The following is a 12347-nucleotide window of genomic DNA, read 5'->3' as shown; positions in this document are numbered from 1 at the left end:
GGCCCTGACTGATACCTTTCACAGTTACGTGTGTAAGTGAATACATTGGACATGCAACAGTTGCAGTCTTGCACCCCAAATCGATCATCACTTCATTTCAATCATCTCTTTGTCAAGCGAAGACCCTGGACGGTACGTACGTGCCCCGACCCTCGCCCGCTGAGTTCTTCATTGACGTCGTCGCTTTGCGCACCCGTAATTAACTGCGAACGTGACCACTGGATGCACATGGAAACCATGCATGACGCGCAATGCGCGTCACGTTGCCTTTTTTTGTATAACTTGCAGAGTTTGCAACTTGGTAGTCGTCCGAGGTTAATTTGCCAATTAATTCGGAGGGCATGCAGATTTTTGATGAATTGAATAGAGAGCAGTACTGCAGTGGCTCACGAGAAGAGACTTTCTCGGCCATTTGCGTAATCTTGCGTAAGGATATAAGGTACTGCTGTTTGGACAATAATGGAAAGTGAAGAGATCGTTCTGGGTCATGCGCGTCTTAATTGATCTGTTTGAATTTGACGCCAAGTTTTGCACACAGTTTGTGTGTGTACCAGATACTGTGATGTACCAGACGTCGATAACAATATTGACAGGAGGCATGCGAGAAACATCACCGGATCGATGTCATTGTTGACGTTTAAGATCAATTTACTAAATACCGTCTCTTTGCTCTTCGGGGAAAGGGAAAAAGGAAAAACAAAAAACAAAAAACAAAAGAATTTTTGGACAATCCTTCGAGTGCCCCACTTTTGATCATTCAACCATAGATCATGAGGCCAGGTCAAAAAGCTTCTGGCTCAAATTAAATCTGTCATCTTCGCCCCGGTCCATTCCTCCTGGCTATTTTTTAAAGCTTCCCAAAGCTGCTGTCCCAACTATGCCAGCCAAATCTGTCATCTTCAGCCTCATACTTTTGCTAATTCCAATTAACGAAAGCAGCAGAAAAAGCAAGCAACCACCATTGGTCATCAATGCCAGAAACTTTTCCAGCAAACTCCTTACGTATGCTCACTGAACATGATTGATACATTTCTTTATCACAGATTCACAGTGACAATGAGTGCGCTAGGAGTTTACCTATCTTTTCCTCAACATATACGACCGAACTAGCTCTATGCACAATTGGGAGTCTTAATCCTCTCATTCTATATATAAAAAAAGAATTCCCTACACTCTTCCAGACATCAAACTTCTTGATGATGTTTCCTGACTCATTGATGTCCCTTGCTAAAGGCGGGCACCTTCTTGATCGACAAAATTAGCTGTATACGAGCTAAAACTGGTTACCTCGTGTTGCTAGCAGCTAAAGAATTCTGGTGTGGAAGTCTGAAACATGTTTCTTGATCTTTCCTGGTTATCACACAAGCAAAAATGAACTCAGTTGTAATCCAACTTCGACACTAGTTTTTTTTTTTTTAAGAGCAAGATCAAACGAAAGGTACCAGACAGTTACCTTTACAGTCATTTAGTAAAATATGGTTGACCGAGGGAGGCTTCTGCAACGAAGAACAGCAACATCAAGTTATATAATTTAAACAAAAGAAATCATAGTGGAGTCCTTACTTTCAGCAACAAGAACAGGATTGGAGAAAGGAATTTGGGGGAAAAGATGTTTATCCAGTAACTGAAATACAAAATAAGCACCTGCTTTCTTTGCTTGACACCGGGTCCACAGAGATTCTGAAGCTCGTTGTTGGGGCCAATAAGTGCAGAATAACCTGCATTAGTTGAAGATAAAATCAATTCTTCAAAGTGTTCATTATAATTCTCTCTGATTTATGCACAGGAGACAGTTTTTTGAATAAAGAAAAAGGCTTAGGGCCTTGGCTTTACAATTTGTGCAGCCACTTCAATAGTAAGTCTCTGTGAAACCATGAGAGTATGGTAGTAGCTCTTCGACCTCTATTCGAGAGCTAGAGCCCATGCTCCTGATTCTGTTGCGATTTATGATTTCGACCTCTGCGTTGAAGACACTGTATACCGGTCTATGATCGGAAAACCTAGACTCTCCGTGTAGATAAGCCAACTGCGTAAGACCTCGGCCATACCACAAGATACGGTCACACCTACATTGATACAAGAATATCTTATTTAGATTTGGTACTAAATTCTAGAAACTACACCAATTTAAGGAAGGCACATTTAAAAAAAGTGCGCCAAAAATATTAGTTAAGAGTACCATGCAGGTGTTCGCCTCTTCTCTTTTCGGTGCATGTCTTCGCCAGCATATCTGTCGGAGTTGTTTGAATATTTGTAGGTGGGAGGAAAGGATATCCCTCCTTCCTTCCATCCTTCAAAAACATGTCCACACCTTTGCTCCCTCCGAAGCTGTTCATGAAGGAAACAGAATAATTAGAGTTGGGCATGGTAGTAGCACTCAGAGAGAGAAGAATCGAAGAATCTCGGCTTTTCCCTATGCCACAATAATTTTCATTTTTTGCCTTCTCAGGGGAGCATCTAGAAAAGCATTACATTCTTAATTGCCCAAGATATTTCCATACTTTTGAAAGATCAAATCAGTCAAAAGCAAAACCGAAAAACACTAACAGTTAAAGTAACACTTGGAAAAAGATGAGCAAACTACCTGATCCTTTTCCAACAATGCTCTCCAGTTGTGCATCTCAACTAGTGCTTTTGCGGACTGATATGAAAGAGCAATACGGTAGTTCAAGTCACCAAGCCATATGATGCGACTAATGCAAGAACAAAAAAGAGCAAGAGAGTTGTGATCATAAAATTCATCCTATTGCAGTCATAAAATAGTAAATTGTGAAGGTAGTCTTACTCATGATCAAGGATTGTTTCGGGAGACATTTCATTGAATACTTTGCGCACCCTAGGAAACTTTGTTTTCCTTAAGATCTCAATCACATCTGCGTTCCTCCGCAGTTCATCCCCTTCTTTCTCTCCTGAGGTTAGGTGAGTACAGATGAAGCAAAAGCTTGTGCGGTGCAACGACATGCTGATTGCTATTGAGCCCTACAGACAGAGAAGGGAACATTCGATCTATTCAAGACCAGCTCACAAAGGTTTGCAAGAAACAAAAGCAAATAATATTAATGATTTTTAGGTAGGTAGAGATTTAACAAGACTTTAAGCAAAAAGAATGTAGCATCCATATCTTGTAAAATATGAAATTAAATGTGAAATAGAACAATATTTACATACCTTGTTTCCAAGGTAACCCATTAATCCCCTGCCAACACAGGATACCTTCAAGTTCTTTATTTCGCTTCTAATTTCACTTCGCACCCAAACTGTTAGAAATATGCCTACCATCTGCTTACTTGCAACCAAGCAATACCTAGAACTGCAGCATAGCGGAATTAGAGCATATGAAAGGCACAAGATTTCTACCACTGAGAACCAAGCCAAATGAAATTGTTGAAACAATTACCTAGAGCAGCCAGAAAGTCTATCCCTTCCTTCCATATAATGTGGAGCACCATATGAATATGACATCGGCGAGTAAAAACCAGTGTAAGATATTTCTCCCCCAACAACCTCATCATAGGGTGAAGCTCCAAAGTTAAAATATGGATCAAAGTTACTTTGTGCACTCTCGATGCTCACCCGGTCACAAACACTGAATCTTCGATCCAGCCTTGGTTGCATTGCCATGATATCGTTGTCCATTCTTGAACTATGACTTATGGAATGGAATGATCGTCGATGGAAGAATGACGAATTCATCTGCCTTGTCGAATACCCCTCAAAATCAGCATCCAACTCCACAACAGGATTGGCAATGGGGGATGGTAAACCATAACCTCCACCACAGCCATCCATGCCAGGAAGAGTGTTTAGTGTCTTTCTAATGAGTGCTAACCATTTCTTTGCTGGGATATTGTCTTCTGAACCAAGAACATTTCCAGCATTGAGAGGTACAATCTCTTGAAATCTGAAAAAAAAAATTGAACAAAATTGATCAGACCTACCTCTATATATCATGCATGATATTAAAAAAAGTTATAAAATTTAGTCGAGAGAAAAGTGCAGAAGCCGACCCCAAAACATATATATGTGCAGGAGGAGATGCATGGATCCATTCCTCAAGATTCAATTTTTTTGTTGGGGATTTCCCACCTACATTCCATGTTGATACAAAAATCCTACAACCAAATTTATAATCACTAGTCATATTGAAGTTCCTAAAACAAGAGGCCAAAACAGGAAAACAAATTCTGCAAGGAGAAAAAAATATAATACTTGTAGTCCTGCATATCTGTAACTTGAGCAGCATCGCCATCAAATCTTCCTTGCCGAACCCGATCTGAGTTCTTATACAAACGCTCTGAAAACCAAGATAAAAAAATTTTGAGAAAGGAACTTTAAAAACCAGCTCTATTTTATCCAAAGTTTCCATACACTTTATACCTGTCCTGCTTTTCTTCACTGTGCTTGTCTTCCTCTCCATGAAGCTGGTCCTCCTTTCTCCATCGCCTGGTGATGAACTTGCAGAATAATGAATAAAGAAAAAGTATATAATAATAAAAAAAGAGGATGCAAAATTTGTGCTATTATCATCATGATTTTTTTGTGTTTATGCATAGCTGAAGTAACACTAATGGAAGCTTTGTTTACCTGACAAGCAGTTTATAGTTTATTTCAGATTCGGGAAAAACCAAAGGGTAGTTGAGCAGAAGTCTATTCACTAACATGTGCATGATATGAATGGTATTATAACGGAAGAGCATATATCCAAGTTATGGATAAGAGAATCAATACCAAAAGAGGTAGCTTAAGCAATACAGAAGGAAGGAAGCTGTCCAGAAAAGAAACAATCAAAACCTACCTCTTCCAAATACATCATCATCAGCATGGAAGTCTCGAGGGTTGTTTTTGATGTTGAACCATTTTCGAACAGTCTTCGACCATGATGACTTCTCCCAACAAGATTAGAAAAGACTAACTCAGAAATCTGGAAGACCAAAAGACAGTGCTCAAACTCAAATGTGACAGTAAGAAAACCTTGCTTTTCTTCAAGTTCTCATCTTTCATTGTTTCAGCAGTCCTTCATGCACACGCCACAGATGGTTCCCTTTCCCACCAAAATGTCGGAGACGGCAAAACCGACCTTTCTTGTTGGTATTCCTTAACGGAAGTAGAGGAAGGAGGAAAGACAATCCCACTTCGGATCCACAAGATGCCGATTAAAGAAGATTTTTTTTTTCCAGGAAAATAAGGGGAAAGCTTGTATCTCCTTCGACAAGGTAGATCACGTTCAGTGGAGACGAACCGGAAGCCGCAGAAGATAGACGCCAAAAGGAAGCCCAAGGGGGATGAGCAACTTCGTCTCCGCAACGACAACTCGATCCAAAGTCGCAGGATACCGGCCAAGCTCAATGGAGCGGTGGGGGAAAAAAAAAGAGGAGATTGCGTACACAGAGCAACAGCGAAATGGGGAGGCACTGGAGTTGAGCACAGAGCACGCACACTCAAAGACACCGCCACTCTTACTCCCAATTCCTAAGCCTCGTTCTCAGAGCACAGCAAAGTGTCCAACTTGGAAGAGAGGAGAATAAAGCGCAAGAAGCCTTATAGCCTCTCTCTCTCTCTCTCTCTCTCGCCCTCACTACCCCCACTCATCTCGAGGCCTTTACCAGGGCAAAACTTGTAAGAGAAAGATTAAAACTTAGAATAATAAATAACTAACCAGCATGGCAGCATCTGCCCCGCCTCGCCAGTCCCGGCTTTCAGTCGTTCTGCAGTGCATTCTCACATGCTGCCCCGGTCAGCCTTGTGTTCCCTGCACAATGCGTTGAAGAGAAAACAGAGGAAGGGAATATGAGAGAAACAAACACTAAGGAGGCACAAGAGATAAAAGACTTGCTCAATAGAGATAGAGAAAGCGTGTTTTTTTTTACCAATAAAAATTTCAGTTTTCATCATCAATTCGAATGCAGAACATTGCTTCATCACATGATCAAAGCTTAAAAATCAGAGTTTTGCAGCAAAGAAAGACGAAACATAGTTATTCAAACCAAAAATACATGATTTTTTCCTTTTAAAATTCTCAATGTATACCGTTGCCAAATATCTGAAAAAACCATAAAAGAGAGACTGAAGAAATGTTAAGGGCATGTCAATTCTCCGAACAAATCCCTGAGCTAGTATTATTAAAATTATTTTGTAATGCAACTCCACTATTCTGCTTGGGTAATGGAATGCATAGGGGAGAGCGCTTAGGTGTTAGCCTCTTAGAGGTCCTACAATCGAGTGGGGGTTTGGCTGTGATCCTCCTAGACCTTTGGGGCTACGCGTGGCTAATGCTGCATCAAATGCCGATCCATGTCCACGTTGAGGATGCTCATTGCTCTAGCCTCCCCTGCGCTTGAATGCAGGATATCAGGGAATAGGTCCTTGTAAATGATGGAAATCAAGTGTTTTTGGTGACAAGATTGGTCATGCATTGTTTAGAATTAGGCTTTTGGCTGGGGTGCACTAAGCCAACAGAAAGACACTGTGTGCTTGATTTAATTTAAGGCCAAAGATCAAGGTGTGAGTTGTATTCACATCTCTATATTCTAATTTAGTGTGTTAAAATTCACACATAAATTTATTTTAAAGTTCTTGCATTAACAAAGACCATCCCTCTTAATAATAACACGTGAAGCTGACCAACATATATCATTTGCATCAGCATGAATGAGGAATGCAGTGCCATGCAAGGTCCTGCCTTGTAATGTTCCATTAAGTTCTCGCTGTGGGGCACCTGAATAAAAAGCTCACAATGCGATATCTCTACACACTAAATGACACACATGTGGAATGTTGAGTGTGCGTGTGAGAAAGAGAGACCCTCTCGTTCCAACCCTTTTCTTCTCCACTCATTGAAGCACAAGGACAAAATAAGGATGAATTCCATGGAGGAGGCATGATGAGCGCATTATTAATTCAAGGGTGGAGTTGGATCTTATCTGAAACAGGACACCAAGTGGCTCTTTGTTCAGCATTAGAAGCACAGAGGACAATGGGAAGGTCAATGGCAAATTGTTGGCAAAAGGACATTAAGTGGCTCTCTGTTCAATCTCGACTGGCGCTTAGTGCCAAATTGCCACATGCACAACCATACAGCAGCTTCACTACAGTTCAAGTTTAGGATTATTATATCGATTAACAGCCTTTCTCAATCCTTGATATCAAACAGCACTTAACTGGAATTCAATTTTTTTTTAAGGACCTGAATCAGATCTCGTGAATAGTATATATAAATATATACGAGTAAAAAAATAGTTTGGGTACATAGAGAGAAAGGACAGTCAAAGGAGAGCTCTCGATTTCCAGACTTTAGCAAAGTATCTTCCTCATACTCTTCTCTTTTTCAGCTTTAATATGCTCTCATTTAGCTTTGTATACTTTCACAAACGATTTGCTAGGGCTTGGCCTTTTGCTAGTGTCATTTTCTCGAAGCTCTTAAAACCGAAAGAGCAATTACGTGAGGGAGAAAAAAGAAAAGAAAAGAAGGACAAAGCGACTTTAATTTACGATGCACTCCACGTACTGTTGTAGATGAGTGGGCTTTAATCTGTTGACTGAGATTTGTTTTGATTTTCTGGAGAAAATAAAAACCTCAGCTATAATATATTTATATTCATTAATTAATGCAGTACAATTTTTTACATGTTATTTTAAATTTAACATGATGTTTAAAATTAATGCAATACAAATTATACAATTGGATTAAAGCAGTTCACTGGCCAAATTGGGCTTTAACTGGATCGGCCTTTTGAGGCCCATAAGGCACTGGTGATTCCTTATAATCCCTGCGACCGCTCGAAGTTGGTAATGCTGGCTCGAAGTGTCGCCCTGGCTCGTCGCTTTTCGTCGCGGAGGGCGTCGTCGATTGCGAGCGAAGTCGAGGTAGGGCTTCGTGAGAGGTCGATGGTCAATCGGCTCGCCGCTGTTTTGACCAGGTTATTCGTCGTCACCCGCGGCGTTCTGCATTTAGGGTTCGTTGATACTGCAAAGATTTCTATCGGAAGACGATGAGCGGAATCTGATGTACTTCACCGACCAATGCTAGGTTAGCAGTTTTTGTATTCTTTTAATTTTGTTATTCGTTTTAGGATTGAGTTGTTGTCGAGGAGCAGAGACATGAAGCGGACTATGACATTTTTATCCCCCTTGTCTTTCATTTTTTTTGTTGCCATTCCATTTGTTATTATGGATTTTTGCATAACATGTTTGACGTTTAGATTTTCTTGAACATCCTCAAGAAGCATAGAGTGTTCCTTTTCCGTCACTGCATCGGAAGGTAATATTATGCCGTTAGATTTTTGTTGGATTTCCCTGAGAGAATTACTGGACTAGTAGAGGTAGGGTTTACTTTCGTTGGACACGACACTCTCTAGCATAAGAAAATATCTCACGGAGAGAATGATTTTTAACTATCTATTTCAAGGGATGATTCGAGAGCTGGTATAAGAAAGGGTAGGAATATGAGCTTAGATTAAATCCAGTACAATGGCATCATGATAATGCTTTATGATAAGAGGGTAAGTCTTTAGTTGGATGATTAATATATATTTGAGTGGGGGTACCTGATTCCAATGCATTGTCGTATTTCCTCATGGTTGGTTAAATCACCTTGATATAACATGAATAAACTTTGCTAGCGAGATTTAGAAGTACAATATATTGCTCAGATAAAGTGATCTTCAACAAACTCATAAGTAGCTTAGTTGGATATTATCCAACTGTATAGTCGAAAGGATGTGGGATCATTGAAATTTTAGGAGAGGGATTTTTGTGTCGTGACCATAGAATATTCTATTGGGTCTGCTTCCCTGCAGAGCATGTATTTCTACTGAGGAAGTCAAGTGGTAGTCAACAGAAAATAAGTAAAATTAAGCAGGACAATGTGGCTACAAAATCATGTTAGTTTAGTAAGAAGAATTAATTAAATTGCCAAATTGCGATTAATTGGTTTGTTATGTGGGGTTTATGATGCAGTGGCACACAAAATTAGTTCTGTTGTTCAGATTGAACTGATGGACTGATGGTTCAGCATAAATATAGTATAGCTTACCTTTTACTACTTGGATTAGCTTCTTGTAATTTGTCTCTAAGTGTTGATTATTTGTCAAAGAATATGACCTACCAAAATGTAGGAAAAAGAGGCTTGCATTGGCAATTCTTTGTTTGGTCTGACTGCTTAACAAAGGAAAAATGAAAAAAGATTTTATTTGACGTGGACTAGACTCATTTTTTGAAATCAGTAGCATATTTTGTTTTTGGAGATTTGGCCAAATATGATCTAAAAATTGCATCTCATACCGTTGGCATGGTGGGATATTTGAAAAATGAGGACCCTTATCTCAAAGCTCATCCCATGGGCAGCGATAAACCTGGCCAACTTCCATTAATTCAAAATTTTAAATTTAGTTAATAAGTTAAACAATTTATTGGTTTAGTTTTGTCTTGCAAACTAAGTAAAATGGGACATGTTTCAGTTTTGATTTGAGCCTATACAAATTGTTGAACTATGAACAATCATCAAACTAAGTATATTTAGGTTTTATAATACTTGTAGGTATCTATCTATATATGTATGGAAGTTAGTATATTAATTAGTATGTTTTTTACTCATTTACTTTTTATGTTCACTAATCAATATAAGTTTTAGATCACAACACATTTCTATTGTTGTTCTCAATATAAATCTATTTGGTTTCAATTGTTTTACCAAATTGATATTAGATCATTCCCCACCCTCTTGCTTGCAGGTTGCGCTAGAATCATGCTTAAACTAGTGTCTTTTTCATTCTAAATTTCCCACCATGTATCACTTTTTCATTAAGGGTAGCCCGATGTATAAAGCTCTTGTTAATACGGAGTCTCGGGAAGGGTCTATTGTACTCAGCTTTATCTTGCATTGCAAGAACTTGTTTCTGCAACTTAAATCCTTAACCACTAGGTCACATGGTAGCAATTTTAGTGTTAAGTTAACGCTTCCTTTCAAATACCACTTTTCATTAAAATAATTCAAAATTTGAAAATGTTAAATTAATTAAGATTCTCCTATAAATATTCTCGTGCTCTTAATCAAAATTCCCAATCCCTTTTTCTTTTATTTTCCAATTTCTCAACTATATTATACTTTTCTACATATCAAATTTGTAACTGTTTTTCCCCTCTATTTTCGTATATTTTATTTATTCATGGGTACTATGGCATGAGTACGTTGTAAAGGATGTGTGGATGTCAAAGAATTATGATGAATCGAGTATTAGGACACCTACTTTCAGGAGTTAGAGTATTGAGGAACCTACGTGCCATCATCCTCAGCTATCAACCATCTTAGTATATATTCATTCACTTAAATGCAGTGTTGAGCTAGCACAGTTTGTCTGCACTCATGCCATAGAGCTCAGCATGGCTCGGCTTTATCTGGGCATGCCAAGTTCGAAATGTTGGCTAGTGAATAACCTTGAAAGGACTACACCTTCCGTGGGAGTAGAATGTAGGCGGGTGTCTGTGGTAACCTGGTAGAGCATGTGGTTTTTGGCAGAACCAAAGTATTTTCAACAAAGAAACTTGCATGTATATGGACGCTTAGGAGGAGCAAAGAGGTAAAGGGAGGGCAAACAAGAAGTTAAAGTAAACTTCACAACAATGAAGTACCAAGACCAACGTTGTGCAGTTGGTTTAGGATGATGGATTGGGAGTTCAGAAAGGGAATTATCTGGGTTAATGGTGAGTTAAAGGAACCCACTTTTGAAGGAAAACTTGGACAAGACAAAGGAATTGTGTAACAGGGACTAACAAGTTGAAATTGTTCATGTGCAAGAGAGTTCAACACAGTGGTAGACCAGTCATCTTAAAAGTGCTACGGCGACATTCCAAGTGAAAGCCCAAAGGACACTGGATGCATCACAACAGGTGCAAACTGTGATTGTATCGAAGCTGATCAAAGTTTTTGATATAATGCCACAGCTCTAGGGTCGCCCTTTAAGAAAAAAGATTAATACCAAGTTTGCTTTCAAAATTTCAGCTGAATTTGTGATTTGGTAATTGATTTGATTTCTCCATGACATATGAATGGGAAGGGATATTTTGACAAGTTTTTCTTATTTTTAAATTTGAGAGCATGTTTTAAAAAAAGTTAATGATTTTGGGTCATATTTTTGGTTTTTTGTCTCCATGTTTTTTTGTTTATTCAATGCCAATAGAGAGCCTTTTTGGTTTGATTGTACCCATTCTAGGACAATTATAGCTATGCTGTAATATCAACCTAAGAATCTTGTTGAACTATTGGTTTCTGTGAGAAAATTTTCTGTGGCTTGGTTCATGCATCGTTTAATAGCCTATTGAGTTATTCTACCATATTTTAATATTCCAGCCGTCCTACAAACGGCTCCTCTTCCACCTTTGATTTGGCCTGTATACCGGTGGTTATAAGCAAGAACAAAATCTGTAAAATTCTAAAAACCCTAGAACGTTTTCTGTATAGTTCGAGTTAGGCCAAAAGCAACTGAACTTCCAAAATCCACCAGATCTTTCACGATCAAGTTAGTGGCATTTCTTTTCTTAATTTCACTTATCAATTAGTGTTACTCCAGTGAAGGAAGAGTTTGGTGTCCATGATGTCACCATCAGTTGTAAATTACGGTTCTGCTAATTCTTTGAATTTTTACCTCTAAGCATACCCACTTTGGGTTTGATTGCAGCTCATGATTTTGCCAAGTACTTCTGGGAGTCTGGTGACTGGGTTCAGTCAAGTTGGGATTCAAAGTAATGCTCGATGAAGCACTGATTGATCAAGGCCATGCACTAGGCTCTCGTCTTGGCCCATGTGGCCTCGGTTGGAGAGGCACACTCAATTTTACTTACAACGTTAGTGGTCTTCTTCTCCCTCGGCAAAACAGAGTATCCCGCTCCCCATCCCCTGCTTACATCGAAAGCATTGACGGATGAGATCGTTGTAGATAAGAACACCTTAATTGATGACATACATTTTTTTTAATACTAGGTATTTAAATCTTACAACCCTATTAATCTCGAGTAAACGATTTGATCTCATATTTCATTCATCAAATAAATTCAAGAAACATTGTAACTCTTGATATGACACCCATGCAAGTTCGACCGTTGCAAGTGCATTTTGCGTGAGAATTGAATCCATGGCATTTGAGATAAATATTTGGCCTCTTGACATTATGTTTCGTTATGAGGGGTTTAATTGATGTTATACGTTAGAGCAAGAGGTGATATCGTTCATATCAAGTGGTCAGTTTTGTTAGTTTTGTTGGTCCCATAACAAGATACAAGTAGGTAAATTATGAAAATTGACCTCTAGATTTGTAAGAGCAAATATTTATATAGATATTAAAGGCATCTTCAAT

At 38.9% G+C, this 12347-nt stretch overlaps 1 protein-coding gene and 1 long non-coding RNA gene across 3 annotated transcripts; one reads left to right on the top strand and one right to left on the bottom strand.

Moving 5' to 3' along the window:
- Positions 1 to 961: 961 nt before the first annotated feature.
- On the bottom strand, positions 962 to 5982 carry LOC121979529 (type IV inositol polyphosphate 5-phosphatase 7-like). Of its 2 annotated transcripts, XM_042531521.1 has the most exons (15): positions 5868 to 5982; positions 4972 to 5749; positions 4796 to 4883; positions 4378 to 4443; positions 4210 to 4294; positions 4008 to 4112; positions 3398 to 3901; positions 3169 to 3310; positions 2786 to 2979; positions 2585 to 2693; positions 2180 to 2328; positions 1834 to 2066; positions 1645 to 1718; positions 1454 to 1496; positions 962 to 1350 (listed from the first exon to the last, which is right to left on the bottom strand). In XM_042531521.1, exons 2-12 carry the CDS (start codon positions 4999 to 5001, stop codon positions 1850 to 1852), a joined length of 1689 nt encoding a protein of 562 aa, XP_042387455.1. In that variant the 5' UTR covers positions 5002 to 5749; positions 5868 to 5982; the 3' UTR covers positions 962 to 1350; positions 1454 to 1496; positions 1645 to 1718; positions 1834 to 1849. The 2 variants fall into 2 exon arrangements, with proteins under 2 accessions (XP_042387455.1, XP_042387462.1); XM_042531528.1 differs by lacking the exon at positions 5868 to 5982 and having other exon boundaries at positions 1454 to 1493; positions 4972 to 5785.
- Positions 5983 to 7788: 1806 nt separating this feature from the next.
- Positions 7789 to 12061, top strand: LOC121979524. Its single transcript, XR_006111409.1, has 2 exons — positions 7789 to 8026; positions 11673 to 12061. It is a non-coding gene; the product is annotated as an uncharacterized LOC121979524 (long non-coding RNA).
- Positions 12062 to 12347: the final 286 nt, after the last annotated feature.

Source organism: Zingiber officinale, chromosome 1B (genome assembly GCF_018446385.1).
Source record: "Zingiber officinale cultivar Zhangliang chromosome 1B, Zo_v1.1, whole genome shotgun sequence".
Taxonomy (NCBI): domain Eukaryota; kingdom Viridiplantae; phylum Streptophyta; class Magnoliopsida; order Zingiberales; family Zingiberaceae; genus Zingiber; species Zingiber officinale.
Note: the sequence above shows the minus strand (reverse complement) of the source record. Positions and strands in the feature narration are given on the sequence as shown.